Genomic DNA, 27363 nt, shown 5'->3' on the forward strand with positions numbered 1-27363 from the left:
CAAATGGTACAATGAATGAACGGCACTTCATACAATAAGTCAGAAATGGGGCAGGGGCTGAAATGTGGCAGCACAGGAAGAGTTAACAGCGGCAATCTGCCTCCGTGTCAGCTTTTCTTGGCTCTGCCCTTGTACAAACACTGAACCTGCTACACAGCAAGAAGCCTTTCTAAAACATTACCAGCTGTAATCTGGGCCGCCCAGTCCAAGTAATGGCTCTCAATTACACAAGAGACGCACAAGTCTCAGAATACTTTATGAAAAGCAGAGCCAAGGGGTCCAGATGGCATGGCTACCCCCGGATCACCCAAACAGTATTTTTGTCACATAAGGAGAGATATTCATTACAGCTTAATAATACAAAACATCTTAAAATAACTACAATGCTCACAGTTAAAAGGGGGGGGAAAATACCAATGGATGATGCCCAGGTGAAGGACATGCCAGCAATACTGGTACAGTGTAATCCACTCATCACACCACAAACAAGGCTGCCAGGCGGAATCTCCAATGGTCCACAGCCGGGAGAAGTCCATTTAATTAATCGCCAACAAAGATCGGATTTTAAATTAGAAACAGAAACAAAGTAAATTCTGAGTTAGGCCTCATGCACACGACCATACTTTTTATCTGCAATTACGGATCCGTAATTGCGGAGAAAATACTGGCACATAAATTTCTATCGGCCACGTACACCTTCCCGTATATTTACAGGTGTGTATCCAGGCTGTAGAAATGAGCCGCAAAAAATAGGACATGTACTATTTTTCACATTTACGGGCCGTGCTCCTATACTTATTACTGTGAGCACGATAAGCAAAATCGGTTGACACTCCGTGGCCTGTCCATGCACTGTTTACGGATCATAAATACTGCACGGCCGTGTGCATTAGGCCTTAATAATAGAATCTGTGAAAGAAATGTAAATAAAAAGCGAACCAAAAATATCAAAAACCAAGAGAAAACACAACTCATACAATAAAAAAAACTTGGTCTATGCAGCAAGGTGCAGTTACACAAACACTTACAAAACGACAGCATTTATTTAATGTTAAAATAAGAAAGAAAAGGATGGAAGTAATTTGTGAACAACTCGTCGCCCCAAAAATATTCAGAATCACAGGAAGGATGCAGAACATGACGGTACAGGCTTTATTTATGGTCAACCAAGAGCGTGTCTGACCAATCTGATCGGCTAAACATATGCACCTATATTAAACCCGTGCTTCCATAGTCTTTCATTGCAATGTCCCAATATATTTCTAGAATTTATTTTTCAGTGGAAAAGATCCGTTGACAGAGCAGCTGCTGCCCTGCAAGGACAGTCTGTATTCTGCTTAGAGCATTGCACACACAGGGAACTATAAAACCACCTGCATTTGCGGACAGGCTGCAGGGCAGCTCAGAACACGTCTTCCTACTCCATTATCCGACACATAATGGGAGCAATTCTGATAATAGAAAAGTATTATGTCAAATCTATCACCTATGATCTTAGGGAACATAAAGAAAACTAATGATTGGTTCAATGAACTCTATGGTCTCTTATAACATGCAACCATCCAATACATTTATATGATGCGTAATAATCCTATATTTGTATATAAGTACCCATCAGTAATCTAACAGGACATGTTAGAGCCAACTTTGGCTGATGGCCATATGTCAGATTGGCAAATCCTTCCCAGAGTCATGGAGACGAGTGTCACATTTGGCCAGATCCAGGAAGAATCTCCAGACTGAACCAATGATTTATTATCTCCATATAGAACTACAGTTGTGTGCGTTTCAAACTGAACATGTCATCCCATATCTAGACGGCATAGCCTGGAATGGATATCCGTAACCCAATACACATAGTACATTGGACAAACCATTTTGGTGGTTTATGGAGATGGGTTTCCCAATATGATGTTTAGAGACTGCGATAGATTTGAAAACGGTCTAGAAAAAGAAGCGCAGCTAAGGAGTTGTAAAACGCGCCAGATGTATTAAAGGTGAGCCAGGGGTGACATTTAGTTTGGACCACTTTGTGCCATTTATACAGACTCCTAAGTGCAAAAAATACTCTGCCTGGATCAGTTAATACATTGTAATCCAAAAGAATGAAAAAGTCTTGTACGCGTGTCTAAAGTAAATCTATTTTGTCTCGCCTTCTCGCTTCAGCATGGGTAAGTGTGGCATTTGGGCATGGCTTGTGCTGCTTCATCGCTCTGTCTGCAATGGAGAAAAGCAAACACAGTATCCGCCCCAGAGAAAGAATGGGACAAGAGATGGACCCCCTGTTTTCTCTGCAAGACTGTTTCCTGGTCTCGAAAGCTGACAAGTGTGATTTTTTTCCCCATAGGTAAAGTAACTTTAACCATTACCTGCCTGATAGCGGCTGCTTTGTATAAATGGGAAAGGATTGCGGTTGGGCGGACACCTCCTGCTTATACCTCCATACAACAGGCCAGGTGGTCACTTTATGTAGAAAGCGTATAAAAGAATTGAGGTGAGCAGATCAAGACAACCTCTGTCTTCCCTTTTGTTGTAGAACTACATATACCAGCGAGACACGAGTCCATTCTACATGACTGACAGGCAACATAAACGCAACGTGCTTAGACGAGCAGCTGCAGCTCATGGTGTACAGTGGTGTATATTGGCCAAGATTTACACAAATTCCCCCACTGCATCCTAATAGTGGCTGGAATACAAGTGCAAAGATCGTTCTACTCATCTCTAGTCACGATAACACTTGCCATGTACCCTACAAAGCTCACTTGGCTACACCACCATCTAAGGTGGAAGTAGAGAATATGCAGGCACAATATGAACAACCCGCCGGCAGTAAATAACTTTTTCAGGAGGGGATGCTCTATCCTATGCTTTAATAGAAATCAGAGGTAACCTCAAATCTCCTATTATACAGAAAGGGCATCTAGAGGAGGCACTTAAAGAATTAGGGTATGTTCACATGACTTATTTTCGGATGTTTTTCGGGCCGCAAACGGCCGAAAAATCGGAAGCAGAACGCCTCCAAACATCTGCCCATTGATTTCAATGGAAAATACGGCGTTCTGTTCCGACAGGCCGTTTTTTTACACGGCCAAAAAAACGCCCATGAAGAAGTGCATGTCACTTCTTGAGCTGTTTTTGGAGCCGTCTTTCATGGACTATAGAAAAACAGCTCCAAAAATGGCCGTTATAAAGCGCTGCGAAAACCGCGAGTTGCTTAAAAAATACGGCTGAAAATCAGGAGGTGTTTTCCCTTGAAAACAGCACCGTATTTTCAGACGTTTTTGGTTAAGCGTGTGAACATAGCCTTAAACTAATGGGTGTTAGGAGCTTCTGCACTCCGTGTACCTAAGCAGCATACAGTCTTTTCCCCAAACTTGTTCAACATCATGTAAAAGTCCATTTTGAACCCCTTCCCACACCACGCGGGCGTCAGCTGTCAGACATCTGACACTTTGCTGCAACGCGGTCCTTTAACCTCTCAGATGCCGCGGTGAATATTGCATGTAGCAACTTAGGCCCCATGCACACGACCGTGTTTTTTATCCATTCATAAATACTGTCTGTAAATATGGACCCGTAGTCATTTATAGTAGTCTGTAAATCATCCGCATATGCAGAACGGTGTCCGTAAATACGGTCCGTAGTGCATCTGTATTTACGGATCCGCAAAAAAACTGGGAGAAGTCTTGGTTAAGCCCTTGGCGTCGCATAGCAACGCTTTCGGAATTACGGACAGCTACGGATGCACATACATAGGCATCTGTAAATACGGAAGTGCCCATAGACTTCAATGGGGAGTCCATGCCGTAATTACGGTAAATAAAAAGGACATGTTCTATCATTGCTACGGCACGGACACGCATCTGTAATAAATTCGGAAAGGTTGTGTGCATGGGGCCTAAGAATTTTTTCAGAGGGAGGGGGCTCAGTCTGTACGTCTATGGCCGCTCAAGGCAACACGATCGCGGGGTGCCATGGCAGCAATGACCCGCAGGTCTGCCATGTCCCGGAGGAGGGACCTAATAGGCTGCATGTCAGTCAGTGTAACACGGACAGGATAATACACTGCAATACAGAAATATTGCAGTGTGTTATCTCAGCGATCAAGGGTTGCAGAGTCAAGCCCCATAGTAGTACTTTATAAAAAAAAAAAAAAAAAGTTTACAGAAACGAAAAAAAAAACTTGTTTGCACAATGTTTTATTATTGATTTTTTTTTTTAAAAATACACATAATTGGTATCTGTAACTATTCGCACTATAAAATAATTATTTAAGCCCTCATAAAGCTACGTCAATATAAAATAAAAAGTTATGGCATTCAACTCATTCTGCAGAAAACAAGCCCTCATATCTACATTGATGAAAAAAAAAAAAAAAAAAAGTTATGGCTTTCAAAGTGCGGTGATCAAAAACAACTGCGTATTTCACTCCCAAAGTAGGCCGCGTCCTTGAGGGGTTAAGGTCCAGAGTACGCCAGTCTCATAATAAACATGCTTTAAAACATAACAAAAAAACAGGCTACCCCCAATATCCAACTATTCTTTAGCTTGACCGAAAAAGATGCATACCACCATGTAACATCACTCCTCTAGATGTAAAAAGTAAAGGGGTATTCCCAGAAACAACAATCACCACTATCCACAGTATAGGTCACAAGCGTCTGATCTTTGGGGGTGCCACTGATCACTAGATTAACCCCCGCAGTGAGGAGAACTTTGGTTGAAGCAGCGGTCGAGCATGTGCCCCGCCACTCCATTCAATATATATGGGACTGACTGAAAAAGCTGGGATCTCCTAGTCCAATTCCTGATGGATGCAATCCCGATTTTCAACTGTATAGAACATCATAGTCGACTACACTGCTCCATACACATATCTCGGGAAAAACTGTATACCGTGTGGTATATGGGTATTTGTTTTTTTTCTTAACATGGGAGACTATGGGGAACATATGCCACTGTATGCCTATACGGTGGCATACGTCGGGAAATCCTCCTGTTGTATACCTCCATTGTACACAGCAAAAACAGCGTGACTAGACCCAACAGTCTCACACATCCTGGAATTCATCAAATCGCTAGTCCAGAGTATTCTGGATTATGACACCAACTTCTAGTTTCTCTGATGTCCACCATACGGATGTCATTGTTGGGTTCTCATCGTTTTCATTCGCCGGTTATTACATTTAGCGGACTATAAAATCCTCATTCACGTACAACAGTGCAGACCTGTACAGAGTACACAAATGCTCACAATAACTAAATACAACATTGTCCCACACTTACACAGCGCAAGCAATGGCAATAGTAAAAATGGCCCATTGTATCCCAGCCCAGCACTTTCTATGCAGCATGTAAAGAAGAGTTTGTGGCTGGGATTGACCTTGAGGAAGGACGCTGCTGAACTCACCCTGGATCTGATTGTACGGCTGTTTTGTCTCCAGCCTCGTAGTTGTGTCTTACTGAGGAAATAAACTACATTTAATAGCTGTGCTTATTGCAGGATTTCAAGAAACCGACATACACTAAAGTATTCCATAAATCTGGTATCACTTCGATTTTTTTATACGAATGCCAGTAATAAAAATCTACTCCCCTCCAGATCTAAAGAGGACCACTGCTTACTTAATTGTGGCCAAGAAAGACAAGTTTCAGGCTGATCGTTGGGGGTCTGACCTCTGGGCCCACCCCCGATCAGCACAGTGAAGGGGCAGCAGCGCTCGCATGCTTAACCCCTTGACTTAGCTGCAGTATCAGGCACGGTCATTCGTACAGACGAACTGTTGTTACTATGTAAACAATGAAGGGGACATGGCATTCGTGGCCCCTTCATTGTGCTGATGAACGGGGTCCTAGTGGCCGGATCCTCACTTATTGATGGACCAACCAAATTATCAGTCTATGGTTGTTAATAGGGCAAAGCCTGTAACCCCATGATCAGGGAGAGGAGTACATTTTTCAATTATACTGTTTTAGAGTTCATTCACACAGCAGAGCTTTGTGCAGGAGGCTGTACTGAGGCACACGGAGTCCCTGTGGCTCTGTACCATGGAATTATTCTCCACCTCGATGCAAAAATACTAAATGAGAATAGCTCCGGAATACGATATCTGAGCATGCAAATATTTATTTTGTGGTCGGATCTACAATAGTCATATTACGGCTCTGTAAAACTCGGTTGTACATAGTCGTAATGAGGCCATGTGCACGAGGCCTTGTAATGAGAATTCACAATTCTGCTGGTTATTGGAAACCGCCAACACAGCCCTAATAGTCTAGCCGAACTCCTGTAATACAATGATGTCAAATACACAGATTATTTTATAGTGCCACATATAAAGGCAGTCCATCCCAGAAAGCAAATCACCAGCAAGCTCTGGGCAGACACTGACCCAGCAGGGCGTGTTGAGAGATCTCAGCTCTGAAGCCTGCAGAATTGTGAATGCTGCTGTGAATAAGAATGAGCTAAAAGACAGGTTGTAAATGCAAAGTCACATTTTTTTATGTAGATTAATTCTATATATAGGACTATAATAATAATTAAAGGCAGACATATACTTTAACAAAAATACTCATGGATCACTACGTTTACACAGCCCTGTATTCCTGCAGTAAAGTCCAAGACCCTCCGACATTACCACTATATGGGCTTTTCGGACTATAGCTACAGAACAAAAACGTCAACAATGCTCAACAAATAAGTGATGAAGAAACAATACGGCATATGGGGCTTTAAAGTGAAAAGGTTTCTAGGTCCGTCAAACTTTTTTTAATGTCATAAACGCAGCCCAGACACAGTCTGTTATCCACAAACAGAAAGACCTTATGCAACAGTTTACAAAATTGTACAGAATTAAACTGTTAAAAAGGGGAGGGTGGGGATCTGGTTTACAAATATTGCCTAGGAGCAGAATTGCGTAACTGCAACGTACCGTAATATGTCTTAGTGAATACGTAGTGAACTGGACAGGAATCATCATGCAATATACCGAGATGATACAGTTAGGCGAAGTTTACACGTGGCATAAATACTGCACGGAAATTCCACCGCTTTTTGGCATGAGAAATCGCTATGCTGCAGATAGAGAATCCGCACTGCAGGTCAGTTTCGGTGCGATTTTTTTCTCGCAGTGTGTGGATGAAATTTGTTCAACTCTCATCCACTTTGCCGCTACTGTAATACGATGTGGAATTACCGTATTATAGTACTTTGCCTAAAACAAGAAAAAAAGACGCCCTGTAGTAGAGTTCCCAAGCTACAAAAGAAAATGAAGGGCAATGCTCCATTCCGTTGTTCCCCCTGTCAAACGATAGACTGCTGTGTACGTTATACACAGGCTGCAGAGCAGGACATTACAGATCGTGAGCGATGGACGATGAAGGGAAGGAACGGTGATAAGTAATCTCTTACTGGGAATACACATGGGTGGGGACAGTTACTGCTGGTATCAAAGCGAAACTATGCAAGATGAGTAATAAGACAATTACTAAATGTCATAACAAAAGGGCAACAAAATGCATATTATGAACACATGAAGCCCACAAAAAACAAATATATTTACCCTTCCAAATGAGGCTCTGTTCAAACCGGCGTTTTTACAGTCTGCAGCGCTATTCTTCTTATTAAAAATACAGGAACCCTGACAGGAATCTCAACAGGGTTCATCAGGATTTGTTTGCAAACCGATCCAGCATAGCTACTGTGGCTTCATTATAAACAGGAGCCATGACACTTGTGTGAACAGAGCCTTACTAATTTCTGATCTTTTAACTATAGGGAACTCTTGCTCCTATTGTTTATTGGCGTGGGGAGGACCAAAGATTCCATAGTTAACCCCTTCACGACAGCCATACGGTTATATACATTCCAACTGCCGATGCACCGTGCAGTTGTCACATATATAAACATTGGCAGCCTGGAACGGGTTTTAACGTGTGCAATACTGTGCAGCGCTGCTGGGGCTTTGAGATGCCCAGAATACATCCCCCTTCCCAGTAGGTAATGCCACACACACAACCCCCCTGTAGATAGAGCAAACCCACCTGTAGATAGCGTCACCTAAGCTCCCTCTAGGAGCCGAATCCCCGGTCAGAGCGGCATGGACGGGGATTCCACTTCTAGAGGGAGACCCTGACGTCACTGTCCATATATGGACAGCGACGTCAGGGGCTCCCTCTGGCCGGAGACTCTGCTCCTAGGGTGTTGCAGACGTTCTGGCTGGGAATTCCACTCCTAGAGGGAGCTCCTGATACACACACACATACACACAATATAGATAAATATATATTGAAAAAATTAAAAAAATGTGCTGATTTTTTTTACATTTTTAGTGATTTGTCTGCTAATAATAAAAATTAAAAACATGGAACTAATTAAACTAATCTAAAAAATGAAAGCCTCATCAGTCTTGTAAAAAAAAAGAAAGTAAAAATAGTTGTGATATTCAAAGCGGTTGCAAAGATATTATCGTTTAAAGAAGTGCATATCAGAAATGGAAAATTTGACCTGGAGACATGGGCGTCAATGACCCTTGGTCATGAAAGGGTTAATGATGATATATGTTGACTACTTTGCTTTCCCCACCCCGCTCCAAGCAGACAATCAGAATACTGAGAGCCCTGGTAGAAAGAGAAAGTGCACGTTTGTTTCCATCTTCCTCAGTGGCTGGGTGAGTGGGCGTTTAATTTCTATTGGGGGAGATAAGTGACTGTCAGAACCTCTTGAGCTGCTTATCTCGTAGAAAATAACAGAACAAAAATGTAACCTTTCCCACCACGATTTCTCCACACGAGATATAAGATCCTCCGACAAGTCTATTCATTAACTGGTAAATCTAATTCATAATGCAGCTGAAGAGAACGGGAATAAGATTTATGGCAGCACCGCGTTAAGATACAATGAATTGACGCTTTATGTGGAATGTTATTTTGTGAACAAACGTGGCTGTTTTGTGCAAGGGACAGGAATCCGTCTATAAGAATGAGGTACAACTATTCAGTGACATCACAGATACGTATAATACGGCATATTACTATAGTGTACAGGCCTGTACGAGGGAGAACACATGGACATCTTACAGCATTGCATAAGCCAACATCAAAAACTCAGCATTCATTTCCAAATGACTCAGATTTCTTAGCTTTATATTAAGAATTAGAAAAATATGATTGTGATAAAATTAAATGCAGTTTTGACTTTTCTTGTCCTACGGTGAGATTTTTTTCACTTTGACGACCACAAATAAACCAAATTGTATTACTCGACCACAAAGAATTATGCCGCTTTATATGGAATCAATGTTTGCCATGTCATTTGGGGTTTTAAGCTTGTGTAAAAATGTATTTTTAAGTGGTTGGGTAAAGAGAAGTACCTTAAAGTGGAGCTAAACGTTCGACAAACTTCTGACATGTCATAGTGACACGTCAGAAGTTTGGATTGGTGGGGGTCCAAGCACTGAGACCCCCACCAATCGCTAGAACGAAGCAGCCGAAGTGCTCGTGTGAGAGCTCAGCCGCTTCGTGTCTGTTCGGCTTTTTCCGGAAATAAATGTATTGTGTACGGACTCAATAGAAAGTCTACGAGCCCGTACTCCGATACATCGGCTTTCCAGAAAAAACCGAACAGACACAAAGCGGCTGAGCGCTCACACGAGCACTTCAGCTGCTTCGTTCTAGCGATTGGTGGGGGTCTCAGTGCTCGAACCCCCACCAATCCAAACTACTGACATGTCACTATGACATGCCAGAAGTTTGTCGAATATTTAGCTACACTTTAAAGGGATTGTCCCAGCATCAAAAATTAGCACCTATCCACAGGATAGGTGAGAATTGTCTGATCGCTGGGGACGCCACCGCTTGTACCATCACCAAAAGTGAGAATGAGGGTCCTGAACCTCCAGAGCCTCAGCCCCCCAGTGAGGAGCGTGAATGTAGTGGCGGCCGAGGTTACATCCGCTGCACCATTCAATGTCTATGATAATGACGAAAATAACCCCATAGACTTTGAACGGATCGGCAGCACGCAAACCCAACCACCGCTCCATTTAATATCCTCCTCACTGCGGTCAAGCAGTGAGGAAGCACACAGGGTTCGGGGCCCCCAATCTCGCGATTAGTGGGGGTACCAGCAGTGGGGCCCCAGTGATCAGACAATTTTTACCTAACCTGTGGATCAGTGATCATTTTGTATTCTAGGAATTCCCCTTTAATGATCCAACATTTTTATTACTAGTTCATTGTTCCTGAAATTGACAAAATCCAGTTGCTTAACTGATGTGACAGCGGTGTCCGTGGGGTACCGGGCTCTGTGCAAAATACAGTCAGTCTGACTAGTTAAGGCACAACTTGAAACCATGGACAAAGTGGCATGTGGCCCTACTGTTCACATATGGCCGGGAGTATTGTCAATCTAAGGTATGTTGCCCTATTAATAAAGATATATCAGTAAAGTGCTTATCTTCACCTAAACTTTTGTTAATAAAACCCCAAAACTTTCAGCAAACATTAGGACGGTTTTAAATAATTCAGCCCCTTCTATGCTAAAAGAACTGTTCTTACCTGATCAGAGGGAAATCCATGCTCCTCTTTTTCAATCTTTACGGCTGTCGACTTGGTGCAATTCGAAGAGTCCATCTTGTTATCCAAGCGCTCCAGCTTGGGTGTGATATCAGCAATATTATCCTTACTATCATCCTTATTTAACAAGTAATGAAGTAGTGCATTTTCTTTCTTTTTGGGGCTCACCGGTTCCTGCTTTATAGTCACATCAGATCCAAGGCCTGTGCTATTGGACTCCTGATTCAGTTCTTTCCCAGTGGCCTCTGCTGTAAGCTTGGCCAGGTCAACAGGCGAGCTGCTGTCCTGAAGAAGTCTGTGCAAAATTTTATGCTTCTCTTTGAGTGAGGTTCCATGTGCTGAGGCAGACATACTATTGGCTGCAAAATGTCCCAAGGAGTCTTTGTTGTTTGTATCTCCCATAGGGTTGGAGAGGGGTGAGGGCTCCATCTGATCAGATTTGGTGGTAAGTAACTGTAATAGTTTTGTCTGGCCTTTGCTGTCCATCAATCTGTTCTGACCCTCTATTTTGTCCCCACCAGAAGCCATGCTTTCATTACAATCCTTCTGGTCCGATGAGCGGCAGTTAGTCTCTGCTTGCCCGGTTGCACCCTCAGGCTGCTCTCCGTAAAGCCCAAAAGATTCTTTAGCGTCCACACTCCCCATCTTTCTCAGTTGGGGTGGGTTCATGCCACCTGGCGAATTTTGTACATTCCCGCTTTTCAGGTCAGGAGATGTCATGGGTGGGGCAAGAGGAACACCGTGGCCCTCACTAAGAGCCTGAAGTGCATTCAGAGAACTATTGGCAAAACTATGGCTATTTCCTGTGCTACTACAAACTGGAGAATGCAAACTTCCTGCAGGGGAAAACTGACCGGCTGCAATACGAGGACTTCCCGCCACTCCCGGGCTTACACGATGCCTTGGGGAAAGCATAGCGTTAGACTGACCCTGGCCCATGCCAGGACTTCCCTGTGAAGGGCTGTTCATTTTGAGTGCATAGTTATTACCCTGAGGAGTGTTAGCTTGCATGCTGGAGACATGGTTCATCCCTCCCGAGCCAACAAATCTGTTAGCGGACAAGCCCATTTGTTCCTTTGGGCCATTTATGGCATAAGTCATATTGCTACTTATGGTCATGTCCTGACCAGGATTCCCGCTGCACAATGCTTGATGAGCCGGGCTGCTGGATACAACAGGGTCTAACGTCTTACCCATATTTTGTCCAGTCATGTCCTGATTCATTCCACATAAATTCTGTACTCTAAGAGACAAAAAAAGCAATGTTGAAAAAAAACCAATATAAAATGTAAACTAGATCATTCAAATTACTACTTGCAGTATTTAGATTGCTCACAGTACTAAAGCAGAGATATGTAGGTCATACAATTCTCAGTAGCCAAAACATTATTTGTTAAAACGGACATCAAAGAATACAAAATCAGTTAAAGGGGTTTTATGGGATTTTGTAAATGAAGCTTAATCACTGCATTAATAAAAAAAAATATTTTCTAATTAGTTTGTTTTCATTTTTCAGATCCTGTATACAATTGTATGCCGTCTAGACAATGCTCAATACAACAGCTGCACAAATCTCTCTGCTGGTTTTCTACAGTGTGTCAGTCTGGAGTCCAGCCGGGCAGTTTAGCTCACAGAGCATTGCCTAGACGTCTCGGATACAATTCTATAGGCTTCTCAGCGGAGAGCAGCACTAGCCTAGGAATGTCTTCTCATTCACTGACAGCAAACAAAAATCTGAAAAATATGACGAATTGATACACAAAATATATCAGAAAGTTGTAATGATGCAGTGATCAAGCTTTATTTTCTTAAACCAGAAAACCTTTTCAAGGCTCTGTTCACATCTGTGCTGGTATTTCCATTATTCTATTACGTCATAGTAACAGAATATTCAAAATAACGGAAGTGCTGGATCCGTGAAATGCCGGACACCAACCGACAAAATTATTGACTTTAAATAGGTCTTCATCATGGTTTCCATTACTTTGCTGCGCTATTTTGTCTGGATTTCTTGACGGAAACTGCGTGTGAACACAGCCCAACACAGGTGTGAACAGAGCAGACGCTGCAGCAAAGTGTGAACAATGTTTCTATTCTTTCTGGTTTCCTTAAACTATGTACGTGCTTCAGTAAGCGAGTTCAAACTAGAATATGCTATATATAGGGGAAATATAAAACGTGGTGAATTTAGTGTGCCAAACGCTCGGGAGATCGGAACAGATAAAGACAAATTGTCAAAAAGAAGCATTCAGTTTGGTCTCTGTAAAACGTGCCATTACATAAAACAATGAGCCCACTGCAAGCGTCTAATGGTACCGACGACCATCCGCGGCCAGCTAACTATAGACTCGCAGCTACAACGCAGCACCTGTTCTGCAAGTGCTGTAACTGAAGACCTCGGCATAGTAAATCTTCACAGACGAGCTCTCAAGTCCTGAAAGCTTACACTTACATGCGCTCGGTACTGTGATCTCTGCCCTCCATTTTTTTTTTTTGCACCTGTATCTCATGATAAACACGCTAATGGTCCACGAGTAATTCTGTACTATATGTGGGTATACCTTGCTTATTTACCATACTTTGCCAGTTACTGTAAATCTTGAGGGAACATGAGTGATTAAAAACTTCCAAGCACAAACTGTTCATATTTCATTGTAAAAAAAAAAAAAAAAAGGTAATTGTACTAGATCAGAAATAACCATGACATAGGTCCTTACCTTTGAAGCATGTGTATGGATATTACAAGCTGAGGTTCATTTGTATTCTGAGAGCGGATGAGCTTGCTCTTCGTTTGGGCAGCAACAACTGTGCCATCAGACAATGAAAATCGGTATATAGGACTTAATGCAAGTCCTACCCTGAGAACTGGAGGAAGAAGAGAGGCAGACAAACAGGTTAAACCCCACATAGTGGTATATTGTAGGATGTGTGTGTACGGTGTCCAGGCTGCGCAGTAATTCTAGGGTAAAGACAACGTACTTTACAAGCACTTCATTTGCAATTTCAATGCATTTTTTTGTATTTCACGGTCGTGGTTGCGACTGTTAGGAATAGAGTATTACATTCTTGTATTGTAAAGAGGGCCCATCACTTAGATTCAATTCATAGAGCCTCACTGTCCGTTAGAAAGATTAGTTGTATAAATAGGCCACACCGTAGTGAGCAAAAATGCCTGAGACTGTCGTTCTGAGTTGTTAACAGCAGGGATGATCTTCAGCTTTGTGTGCGACCATAGAAGCAGTAGGACTCTTGAGAAGATCATTTTTTGTTTCCTTCTGCGATATAGTTAATCTGTGCTTTACATGTTGGATATAGCAATCTTGAAGCGACCATTGTGTGTCAATGACAGGCAAACACGAACAACTCTCGCTACCGCCGCCACAATGCTCGCTTCTCTAATGTATCCACATTTGTTCTAGTATACTAACATTGTATGCTGTATTTCCTTATGTTCGTTTGTTATCAGTGTATTACATGCAAATATTTTACAATGTACCGCGCACCACTGAAAAAGAAAATGAATACATAATGCAGACAGCATATAAATGGTTTGTAGTATTGTGAGTCACTGCGATTCTTGACACATTTTATTATGAACAGAACATTATAAGACAATCTCTCTTTGTTAGAAGGGTGCATTGACAATAAGCAGATCACAAAGTGTCTCCCTGCTGGGACCCCTAGCGATCAGCTGTAATCTGTGTGGAATCCTGGAAGTGTTCAACTTCTCTGCAGCGCCACCACAGGGGAATCTAAGCATTACACACTGCCCATTCAAATCAATACGTTATCTGTGTAATGCAGGACAGGTACTCCAGAGCAAGAGATGCTCTTTTAACTGCTCTCCACTCAGGTCAAGACAGAGGACACCCCTCTATTAACTCAGAATTCCCAAATAGGATGTATAAAGATGGGCTTTCTAAACTGGACATCCCTTTAAGATTCCATAAACACAATTAATGGAGTTACTCGGAAAGGTAAAAATATTAAACTCCATACTCCTGAAATACACAGACCATACATAACTATCTGTGATATCAACAGCAGAATGTGCGTTCAAGGCATCGGTGTCTTATGGCCGTAAAAAGCAAAACGGCCATCACTATCTGTGTTGCTTATTAGAGAAAGGCTATGTCCCTCTGTATATCGCGCATTACCCATAAAAATGTACCAAAGAGGGAAAGAAAGACAGTGGAATAGTAAAGAGGATAAAAAGGTGAATATCTGACCATTTATTACAGGGCACTTGTTTAAGTAAACATAAATAAAATCAAGTGAAATGTTATATTTCCAAAGCTTGATAAAGCCCCTATGAACACGGTTTACCTTCTTGGTGATGCCTTTTGCTGAGAGACAATTCGCCATCATGAGAATGGAATTTTTGAATACACCGCCGCACCAAATCCTCCCAGCCTGGTCTCATTATCGCCCTCATGGTGCTTGTGTCCAGAGAGGTTATTTTACCTGAAAGGACAAGGTAATTGTAACTCTACACACCAATAAACCGTATCAGTAAAGATAGTAAGTAGAACTGCAAAAAAAATACACTTGGGATTGCCCCCCAGCAGTGAAAGACTAAGGTTACATAAATCTATGTATATGACTAGAGAGGTATGTGTGATAAATCCAATAATCCAGGACACTGGTGGTGCCGACGTTACCAGACTATAGGAATTTCATACATATATGAAAATAAATCTTTATTAGACTATACAAATCCATATATACAAAACGGAGACTATATATTTCAATTCCAGTTCTTCCAAACAAATATCGGACTAGGCCTCAGCCTCACTCACAGTAGGTGCAGAGGCACACAGACTGCAATTTGGATCTACACTACATACCCTTATTGCAGTCCACTTGAAGCTTCCACACACCTTAGTATTCTCCCCTAAAATAGGATATAATCTGTGAGGTAGCGTGTGGTGGATTACAACATGATTTTTATTCTCATGGAGTTCGTGAGCAAAAACCACAAGATCCTTCCGTGTGAAAATAGGAAGTACACAGAGGTACAGCAGTGACCATATGTGCTGCATCTCCAGAATTCATACAACACAGATCCAAAATACGTTTGTGTGAATGAGCCCTAAAACTGCTCTGTGTAAACCCAGACTTAAAGGGGTTGTCCAGATTCGAGGCTGTTTTTTTTGTTTTTTTTTACACTGATGTAAATGATCGGTAGGGGTCTGAAACCCCACACCGCTTAGCTGTTCTGGTGTACGGAGGCAGTGGTCAGTGCCGGAAGCAGAAGGCTCCGACCACTGGATAGTGGCCATGCCGGGTTACTACAGCTCTGCTCCTATTTACTTAAATAGGAGCAGCGGAGGTACAGCCACTATACTGTGGTCGGAGCCTTCTGCTTCTGGCACGACCACTGCATACCATCAGAAGACCCGAGGCAGCCGGAACAGCAGATGGGTGAACGGTCGTGTCGAACCCCCACCGATCATATACTGATGACCTACCCACAGGATAGGCCATCAGTAAAAAAACAGCCCTGAACCTGGACAACTCCTTTAACCCCTTAATGACCGGGCCATTTTGCACGTTAATGACCAAGGATTATTTTTTGTTTTTTCACGGTCGCATTCCAAGAGTCGTAACTCTTTTTTTATTCCGTCGACATAGCCGTATAAGGGCTTGTTTTTTGCGGGACGAGATGTATTTTGTAATTGGACCATTTTTAGATGCTTATAACATATTGATTAACTTTTATTAACTTTATTTTAGGAGAGAATTGAAAATAAGCAGCTATTCCAGCATTGATTTTCACGTTATAAGTTTACGCCGTTTACTATGCAGCGTAAATAACATGTTAACTTTATTCTGTGGGTCGGCACGATTACAGGGATACCAAATATGTAAAGGTTTTATATGTTTTTTCTACGTTTGCACAATAAAAACCCTTTTAGAAAGAAATTACTTGTTTTTGCTTCGCCGCATTCCAAGAGCCGTAACGTTTTTATTTTTCCGTCGATGTGGCCGTACGTGGGCTTGATTTTTGCGGGACAATGTGTAGTTTTTATTAGTACTATTTTGGGGTACATAGGACTTATAGATTAACTTTTATTTTATTTTTTATGGGGGGAATGGGAGAAAAGAGAGAATTTTGACGTTGTTTTTTGCGTTTTCTTTGGACGCCGTTCATCCGGCGGTTTAATTAATATGTTCATTTTATTGGTCAAGTTGTTACGAACGCGGGGATACCATATATGTGTATGTGTGATTTGTTTTGACCGTTTTACTAAATAAAACCACTTTTTGGGCCAAAAAAGTAGTTTTATTTGACTTTGACTGTAATTATTTTTATTTTTTTTTCACAAACTTTATTTAACTGTTTTCCTTTTTTTTTTTAGTCCCACCAGGGGACTTCACTATGCGATGTGTCGATCGCATATATAATGCTTTGGTATACTTAGTATACCAAAGCATTATTGCCTGTCAGTGTAAAACTGACAGGCAACCTATTAGGCCATGCCTCCGGCATCGCCTAACAGGCAGATGCTGAAGGCAGACCTGGGGGTCTTTGTTAGACCCCCGGCTGTCATGGAAACCCGACGGCGACCCGCGATTTGTTTGCGGGGGCGCCGATCGGGTGACAGAGGGAGCTCCCCCTTCTGTCAAACACATTAGATGCCGCTGTCACTATTGACAGCGGCATTTAATGGGTTAAACTGCCGGAATCGGCGCGCGCTTAGATTCCGGCATTTGCAGCAGGAGCCAGGCTGTGTATAACAGCCGTGCTCCTGCCGCTGATCGCGTGGGTACAGTCTCAGTACCCGCGCCATCACAGGACGGATATATCCGTCCTCCTGCGCGAACTAGCAGCTGCTGAGGACGGATATATCCGTCCTTCGGCGTTAAGGAGTTAAGTCAGACAGGCATGTTGTCAAATACAACAGAAGTAGATTAACTTCTGGAAAATACACAAATGGAACCATGTCCCTTCACAGATCATCTGTTGCAGCTCTGCAAAGAACTCCCTAAAATGCTGCAATATGCTCCCTGTTCTCTTCATAGCAGACAGGTAATGACGGCCAGGTGAATTTTTACCTTGCAAGTCCTGACGAGTTGAGAATGTTTCGGATGAGGGAGGAGGAGGCCTTTCTTTCATTGGAACTCTTCTGGCCACACATATCAAGCAAGACTGTAAATCTTCAAAAGAGGGAAACAATTATTTTTATACAAACCCCAACAATCAAATAAAAGGGGTGAAGGCTTTATTTACAGGTGATATAATTAAGATTGTCCTGCTGACTGCAATGAAAAGGTGAACAAGCCCAGCGAAAGCCAAGTCACATGCAGGATTAAGCACATTATAAGATGTGGCCACTCAAGAGAAGAAGCTGGGAGCCCCTTATCTGCAGAGCTCCGCAATAGCCGTACCTTCTCCTTCTTCCTTAATGGACTTTGGTTGGGATACTGCAAAGCACTGCATAGTTTCATATTTCTGGTGCGTTTCCTGGCTGTCGTGACTTTCCTCTTCACACTCTGCTATTGGCTTCACCAGCATACGGCAATTAAAGGTATGGCTATTACGTCTAGGTCCCCCATTAACTGTGTCGAAAAAAAGATGAAACACAAGTCACAGAAGTGCTCCAAACTGGAACAGTTTACCAAATATAGATCAAAATCAAACCATGATGGTGTATGTTACCTAAAGACTTTGGCAGCAGGTTTTTGATGAACTCGTTGTGATCTCCGACATGTAATATGTTATATACACTGGTATTCATTAGCTCTTCCTGGTTGTACCGGAGATATTGAGTCACATTCTCAGAGACAAAAACTACATTCCCTTCACGGTTCACCACGAAAAAGAACCCATCCAAGGCCTGGAGAAAGAGAACAAAGTCATTAACTGAATTTTTACATATTTCGTCATTTAGGTCCAGCTCATATTAACAAAGGACATTTAGACAGCATGCTGGGACCCGGTGCGAGCAGCAGATCAGGTATAAGGGGCGACGTCTGCACCCCACACTGCTCTGTCCCTGCACGTTCTGAGACAGCGCTCATTTCTATGTCCCAATAGAGTTTTATAGGCACTATGTTGTATAGTAGTAGCTTCTATTCATGTGGATCACCAGGCTTGCCTAATACTGAGGCAACTTAAAAGTATGTAAGACAAAAAACTGGACATAAAGATTTAACGTTACAAGCCCAATCCCTAAAAAGTAATATGGCTCCGCTAAAGTATTAACATTACGCTCATATATATATTTATTTTTTTTAAATGAAAATGTGTCCTTCCTTACCAAATTCATTTATCATCACCCTTAAAGGCTCTGCACAATTTTGAAAAGTTTTTTAATTTAAACAATCCCCTTAACAGCTACGTACACCGTTGAAAATGTTTTATTTTATTAATAAAATGTCTATCAGTGTCTTCGGTGCAACTTTCTAATTACTTTTTATTAAAAATTATTTTTACTTTTTAAAATACAGCTGCTTTGTATCCTGTATACAGAGCAGCTATATCTGGCACTGATACCTGAATCCGTCAGGTGTGCGGCACTAACTGGTTCAGTGACAGCGGGTCCTGCGTGTCCCAGAACTTAGATGCGATCGGTAACAGCTCGATCCCGCTGTCCTGACTGATTCAGGTCTCAGAGCAGGATACAGCTGCTCTGTATACAGGATACAATGCAGCTGTAACTCAAAAAGTAAAAATGACTTTTAATAAAAAGTAATTAGAAAGTTGCACCAAACACACTGATACACATTTTTATATAAAAAACAAAACACAACAAAAAACAGTTTTGAAAGGTGTAAATAGCCTTTAAAAAAAAGTTCTATAATAAGTTTGCAATCCAAACATAATACATGAATTACTTGCCAGGATGCACAAGTGGGTTTAGTTTCATGATTCATGTGTTTATCGATCCAAACTGGCTTCCATACACATAGTGCATGCATTATATTCAGAAATGGGAGGTTCGGATAAAACAAATATTTTTGGACCTATGGAGAGGCGCAGCGGATGTGGTATGGGTGAATAAAATCAAATGGAAGTACTGACTTAAGATGTTGAAAGTTTAATAAGACATTAAGGCTGCGAGTTTCGACGTTGAACTAACCTTTTCATTGGCCTGATGAAGGCGTTAGTTCAACGTCGAAACATGTATCCTTAATGCCTTATTAAACTTGCGACTTCTGGATTCAGTACTTCCATTTGATTTTATTCACCCACACCACCTCAGCTGCGCCTCTCCATAGGTCCAAAAATATTTGTTTTATCCAAACCTCACATTGCCTTCTGCTGCAGTAACTGCCAGATTCGTGCCTGAGGTTTTGCAATACCCCTAAAGGTGGGCACCGGACCTGCTCTTCTGTTATTGCACTTTTTACCTGCACTATGTGGCGCCGTGCATTTCTACTTTTTTCATATTCAGAACGAACACCTTATACCTACATAGAGTATGACTAAGGCCCTGTTAACAGAGTTTTTTGACGAGTTTTTGGCGCGGAAACCGCTCCGCAAAACTCGTCAAAAACCACCTGAAAATGCCTCCCATTGTTTTCAATGGGAGGCGGAGGATTTTTTTTTACCGCGAGCGGAAAAACCGCGTCGCAGTAAAAAGAAACGACAGGACCCATCTTGAGGCGGTTTCCGCCTCCAAAACCCCATTTCAATCAGTCAGAAACGGGAAAAAAAAACGCCTCGACGAGTGTTTTGACGAGTTTTTGTCAAACCACTGTGCAAAAAACGTCTGGAGCATTTTTTGCAGGAGGAATTTTCTTCCAGCAAAAAACTCTGTGTGAACACAGCCTAACATTGCTGGGCCAAAGCTTGAAATTGAGGAAACAGAAATACAATCAATTAACCAAACAAATAATAAGCAGTGTAATGCAGGACTTGTGAGTGACCCGACTACTAGTACGATAGATCGTACCTGGCGACTACCAATATGGCTCCCATAGCGATCATTAGCCCCCTTTCCTGGAGAACCCAATAGCAAGTCGTCATTTACACGAAACAAGATGATAGGGGTCACTGCATAATAAAATGAGATTTGCCATTTAGGGCTTTGGGCACCTGGATAACAACCCATTTAAGAGCTGTACTGGCAGCCATGTTGGCCAACACCCAGCTTTCCCAGTAAGGGATCTAAAGAAAATATTAAAAAAAATGGCTGAATACAATTTTCAACGCCTGAACAATAAATGACTTCTTTTTCTTTTCTTTCATCAGAAACTGCTTTAAGTTTACAGAACGTCTCAGCACAAAAAAAAAAAAAAATCACCTTAAAGGCAACTACTATTCCGGACTAACTAAGCCGAAACCAATATATCTATATAAGGAGGACACGGAGCGGGCATCTCTGCACAGTCATGTGATGTTTACTCCTCTGAAAGAAACGGCAAGTCGTGCTCAGTTGCTTAGCAACGGCTATATACTTATGACACGCACAAGTGCAGACGTTTCAAGAAACAATTAAAAAGCAGATGCTTCCTTATTGAAACATGTAGCATGATCAGATACAGCAGAATGCTACCGCAGACCCTCCTTACACATGCCCATGACATATTATGCCAAGCAATCGACAATGCCAAGTTAACATTTGTCAACGAAAGTAGCTGCACTGAAGCAAGGAGCAGCGATCAAGCTCAATAAGAGAAGACATGGAAATAATAAATTCTTCATGGGATTTATCGTAAGAATATCGGCTGTCATCTTGTTTACTGCAATGCTCATCATTACAGAACGTTGCAGACTAACCGCTGCGCAGAGGGAGTAGAACAAGTGCAGAAAGGAGAAACAAAAGTCAGCTCGCCTGTATGAACAGGAAGTGAGGCCGGCAGCGGTGCCCTTTGGTCATAGCAGAGAGAAGGAGCAAAACCCGTTTACTCAGTAATGAACTGGGCAAAATGTGGCTTTTACTGCAACAGGCAACATCAGCATCTGCTATTTCCCCTACACTTTGCACTAATCCAGTCACATATCATCCGGATTCTGAAACTAATCTATCAATGCAAGTAAAAAGAAAGGCATGGAAAAATAATATAGTCCTTTAACCGCCATAACGTTGTGCCGTGTACCTCGAGCATCATCGGGCCCAGTGCGTCCTTGTCTATGACACTTTGGCCTGTTGAGGAAACATCCGCTTTTTGAACTTCATCCTCATTTGAAGCTGCTGCTTTTTCTGCATAAAAAAGGATGAGAGGTTAGGTAAAAACAACTAAAATACGTTAAATACTCAATAATGAACTCAAATAAAAGCATCACTAAATATTCCCTGTAGTTTGGGGTCTATGTACAATACGTGTGAATAGGGTTTTGGAAACCCCATTTACATGGAACGCATTTTTCGGCTTATATGCCCATCATATTTTTGCTTCTTATTTGAACCTATGGAATGCAAAGAGTGAAATCCACAGCAAAATCCACATTACCAGTAACACCTGCAGATTTCTGCTGTGAATTTCCTCCATGACCTCTGAGCTCACACTCACGTTAGAGATTTTTCCTGCTTGTGCGCATTCTTCTCATGACTATGTAGTCTGCTCTATTATTCAGAATAGCTCATAACCAATAACTAAGCTGCCACATTCTTGTTTGGATGGAAGCAGTTATTTTTAGGCTGTGGGCACAGTAGCGTTTTCTCCGTCAATGTATGGAAGGCACACTAGCGATTTCTGCTTGCCAGGTTTTATCCTCTTTTTGCCATCTGTGTCTGTTTTTAAGAAAAATGGTCACTGATGATAGCGGAACAAGGATAGAAGCGCTGTAATAAAAAAGCCTGCAAAAGCACTTTGTTAAACTCTCTCCATCATCATCCTCCACTTAAAAACAGGCACGACTGACAGATGGAGGGCAGAAGGGTCTGCCAGGGTGGTCTTAGAGGTCATCTGGTTTTAGACAAATAATGCAATTTCAGATAAAAAGTTACAAAAATGTTGAAAACGTTACTGCACTTACATGTAGAGATGCAAGTCAGCAAAGATCCAGAAGGGAGGAATTTAAAGGGGTTTTCAAAGTGACGCCATTCTAGTAAATGGTGCCAGCTGCAGTTCCTGGCACTGCTACGTGGCCTGGGAGCGCCGCACCTTCAATTTGTGAGGCACTAGCGATATGCCAATACTTGAGCAAATTAAAATAACCCTTTAAGGGCTTTCAGATCTACATGACCAGAAATCACAGGGCATGTGCCCATGTAATAATCCACCTGACATCATAATTCATCTGTCACGCCCATTTATAATCCATTATAGGTGTTCTGTGTGACGGGTTGGCCTGGCCCATTAGTGTACAGTAGATCCTCCAATAAGCCCAGGTTTTAACACCGTAATGGGCCCCAAAAGTCCCGTAAAAGACAACCCCATTGAAAGCTAGGTTGAATCACAAACAACAAACTAGAATTGAATGAGAAGACTTGTGTGCACAATTATGACATCGTTTAGGATGCAAATAAAAGAGGAGATGCGTGTGTTCTGAACACATTAAACGGTGGATCCTGGGTACCCATGACACTGCCGGTGTATATGTGTGACCCGGGGCCTTGCAGTCACATAACCACAATCCCCGTGATGTCTCAGAGACCAGATATGCCCCAACAATTGCTGCCTAACAGCCAAGGCCTCGTTCACATCTGCGTTGGGGTCCCGTCCTGACGTTCCGTCTGAGCTTTCCGTCAGACCGGGACCCTGAACAGACCCAAAACGGAAATCAGAGGTTTCCGTTTCCATCACCATTGATTTCAATGACGGATCCGGTGCCCATGGTTTCCGCTTGTCTCTGTTGTGCACTGTACCCGTCGTTTTGCCAGAAGCAATAGCGTAGCCTGACAAATTCATATGCTAAAGAGCAAGTATAACAGATTAAACACTATATAAAAATAAGTAGATAAAAAAAAAAACACACAACACCTACCGATTTACTGTTAGGCCCTGTCCACATGACAATATGTATGCCGGAAAAAGCTATAGATATACAGGGTGATATGTCGCCTATAGGCTCCCATTGTAAAAAAATAAAACATATACTGCCTATTTACAGTTGTATGGAATAGTGTAGTCTATTACGGTATTCCATACCTTTTTTCTTTTTGCGGTATATAGACATATACAGGTCAGACAGAGGCCAAGAGGACACACTGAGCCCTATGAATAAGCTAAGCGCACAAACAAGGCCTTAGTCATGCTTTTTGGCTGCAGGTTCTGTAATCGTGTCAAAACTGCAGCGTTTTTTTTTTTTATTTTTTCCAAATAATGTCTCACGTAAGTACTCCGTAATACTTTGCTAAGCAATCCTTGCTTTACTTAGTGTGTGACATGCCAGGTATAAAGGAGCCAGTTTGTAGAATTAGAGAGATCACCACATGCTGGGCAAATAGACAGCGGCCTCCGCTAATAAGAGATCTCCAAATCAGAGGTAGAGTCGATCTGCATTCCACAAATAGTTGTAAATCGCCACATAAATGTGAACTTATTCTGGAAGACGGACGCTTAGCTGGGTCTCCAGCTCACACTTGAAAAACGTGCTTTAATCTGGCAAATGTAAGAGCAAACAGACATTTCCTACGGCTCTCGAGTAAAATCAGCACCAGGGGATTTCTGGGGTTTAATTTGAATCTTGTCCCAGATTTCAAACTCAATCCGACCTTTTATGAAAAGACATGGGCTACGGTAATGTAGTCGTGGAGAAACGTGAACATACTTTGGGAGCACCTTTCAGAAAGCCGAAGCAAATATTTCCAGTATGTGGAAAATATATTTTGAAACAGGCTTTCCTTACCCATCGTAATATGACAAAACAGCGATGAGCGGCTCATAGACAGGAAGGTTTGCATGTTTGAAGTGCTGTCAATAATGGTTCTATATTACAGTTATTCATTATTGTTCATGCATTATCCGAATACAGAGCGAGTCCATGGAAAGTAAATGTCACCTTGCAAGACTGCCAACAGGGCAATAGACAGAGGCCGATGTCCCGGCCATTGTCCTGCACTGTCATCAGATCACTCCGGCCCATAGAGTGCAGGATGGCCAACAAATCTTTTTTTATGGCACCCATTAGGCCTCATTCACACCTGCGCCGGAGGCTCCTTTAGCCATGTCACAGATCCGTCCGAGAATACCAAAAACAGCACAGCATGGTGCGCTATTATTTCCGGTAAAACTATGGGCACTCCAACAGAACCCGTTAAAGTGAATGTGTTCCGTCGGCCACCGGTGGTGTCCATCGTGCAACGGAACCACCGCTTCCGGTTTTTCCCTTGTTCTGCTCCTCTGACGGAGCAGAACAACGGAATGGGGAATATTGTGTGAACGAACATAGCCTTATGGGCTATGCTCTTAAGAAACAGAATTTTGAATCTTGAATTGTTGCAATGGAAAACTACCCTGTGGTACTGAAAGTAACATCGGAATTGTGGATTTTATTGCAGTTTTACAATGGAACTCAAAGAAGGAGAAAAAAAAACCATTAAAAAAAAGAAAAATGTAACAAAGACTTGACAAAAACCACAGAAATGTTTCAACTGCATGAGATTTTATGAAACCCTATTAGCACCACTGTAACATCTGGCTGCTGCAGTCATTTACTGCAGCAGCAAAAAGCAATGAATTGTATTTTTTATTTTTTTTAAAGTACACGATGCAGTTTGTGCATACATTTTTTTCCCCAGCAAGAAAAGAGTGGACCCTAAAGGCAGGGGAGTAGTGAAGAGTAAGCTCCAAACCAGGTTCAGGCTTTAAAAAAAAATATGGGAAAAACAAAATCTAAACTGCATCAGAAGGTGTGAATACAACCCAAGAACCACCTCATGGAACAGCATTTATAAGTAAGCCATGGCTGACGATCACAGCCAACCCGGATACTGATATCTGTAGTACAGTAGGACCACTGCAGCTATGTGTGACCCTATCCTACACTGTCCCACTGTGCCAAAGTAACTGGAATGAGGTGAACTGGTACCTGCCTGTCAAGAACAAGCTCACATAACACCAGGCCTGCTGATCTCCTTTAATGGCAAGGGCCAGCGATTCAGAATATGACTCAGATATAGTAAAAATAATGGAATTCTACAGAAAAGATTGTAAACGTCATTAGATTACATTAAATAAATCTATCACAGCACAGATCTAAGCTGGATCAAACAATGAGATTTCCAGACAATTGGACTAATAATGAACCTATTATTAAAAGCAAACCGGTCATCTGGGGTCGTGACCTCCCACAAATTCTCTGCAATTTTAGACAACCCATCGAAGCTTCATTATTATTTCTGATGATCATCAGACCTAGATCTTGCAAATTTAGATCTGTGCAATTTTTTGTGGAAGCCAAACTAAAGAATAGGTACACTGGCATGGACAGTGTGTGTTTGTGTATTGATGGGAGGACCACTCTGACATATGGCCAGCGTCGATCACATCTACATTTAAAGCACTCCGCACACAGCTTGTACGGTAGATGGCCTCTTCCTTAGAACATACATGCACAACATACAATGTACAGTTGGCCTCTCAGGAATGAACGGAGGACGTGTTGCTGCTCAGGAAAGCTTTAGGTGAGCAAGTGAGACAATTCTACATCTGCACAATACTAAAATTAGAAAGCTGCCATATGGCACGGTGAAGCCAGCATCACATTGGTAGTCATTAGGAAGCATTCTGCTAGCATAAAAACACATGGCCCTTCCTGTGCTCTCCGAATCGGTTTATCTTTTCGACATTAATATACCATATATCATCTATCTGCCGAAAACTCACACAGGGCCTGAAAAAGAAAAAACCGTCGCGCAATGGGCACAGCTGCGGTCTCTCTCCCTGGGAGCAGCCGCTCATACCGTCACTTCCCTTTTTCACATATTCACTTCACCCTTATTAGCAAAATCACAGTTTCCCCAGAAAAGATATCACCGGCCCAGGTGCAATTCCGTTTTTCCCTCCTTAGCTGAGAAAGTGAGACTTTGATGCACTGTCAGCTATGCCAGGAATGGTTTTGTGAAGCGCGTGACAAGATGACTAAGCATACAGAAGAGCGCTGAACATGTTTGGTTAAAGTCCTGTAAAGTTAACCCATACATGACATTTCATCGTATCTGTGACAAACCTGCAGAAAAGAGACTGGAACCCTTCCCTAGGAGTACACAGTGCAGTCACTAGCAGATAGGACGACCTTCCTTGTGTTTTAGGGGAGAACAAGGTGTCTCAGGAACGCACTATACCGCTGCACACAACAGCCCACTGGTCCGTAACACTGACCTGTAAAGACTCCATGTGGTGATGTACAGGGTCTGGTTTTGATGTGTGCATGAGCCTGGAGTTTATTATTTTTATTAATAACAATAATATTTATTTATATAGCGCCAACAAATCTCCCACAGCCATCAGCACAGGATTCTGCAGCAAAGGAGCATACATTTTTTTAAAAAAATTATTACTACTATTATTGCTCCATTGCACCTAAAATAAAAAGTGAAGCAACTTTGCAAAAAAAACAACTTAATTCAAGATGTTCAACCGTTTTGTGCCCACGGCCCCTATGCGTCTCCATGGTTACAAACCAGAAACAAACCCGGAGTGGTCGGATCCTACAGTCATTATATATATATATATATATATATATATATATATATATTTATTACCTTTTATCTGTCCCCTACCTCTTGCTCACATACATTTGCTAGATTGGCAAGAAGTAGAGGACAGATGGAAGGGAGTATGATAGCAGCATCAGAATACACAGAGTTTGTTTGTAGTCTGTAACCACGCAGACACATGGCTTTGCATAAGAGCTTTAAGCCTAACTCACACAGAGCTTTTTCAACA

The 27363-nt window shown here is 42.1% G+C and overlaps 1 protein-coding gene across 7 annotated transcripts in view; it reads right to left on the reverse strand.

The window, feature by feature from the left end:
- NCOA2 (nuclear receptor coactivator 2) overlaps positions 1–27363 on the reverse strand; it is a 212934-nt gene that overhangs the window by 20922 nt on the left and 164649 nt on the right. For 6 of the 7 annotated variants that reach the window (XM_075826133.1, XM_075826140.1, XM_075826134.1 and 3 more), the window contains 7 exons: positions 21628–21731; positions 18242–18419; positions 17971–18141; positions 17638–17739; positions 14905–15042; positions 13296–13443; positions 10561–11821 (listed from right to left, as the gene is read on the reverse strand). In XM_075826133.1, coding sequence (XP_075682248.1) covers positions 10561–11821; positions 13296–13443; positions 14905–15042; positions 17638–17739; positions 17971–18141; positions 18242–18419; positions 21628–21731 — 2102 coding nt within the window. Of the gene's footprint in view, positions 1–10560; positions 11822–13295; positions 13444–14904; positions 15043–17637; positions 17740–17970; positions 18142–18241; positions 18420–20831; positions 20913–21627; positions 21732–27363 lie in introns of those variants that run through there. The other variant, XM_075826141.1, reaches the window with a different exon arrangement.

This window comes from Rhinoderma darwinii, chromosome 5, assembly GCF_050947455.1.
Source record: "Rhinoderma darwinii isolate aRhiDar2 chromosome 5, aRhiDar2.hap1, whole genome shotgun sequence".
Lineage (NCBI taxonomy): Eukaryota > Metazoa > Chordata > Amphibia > Anura > Rhinodermatidae > Rhinoderma > Rhinoderma darwinii.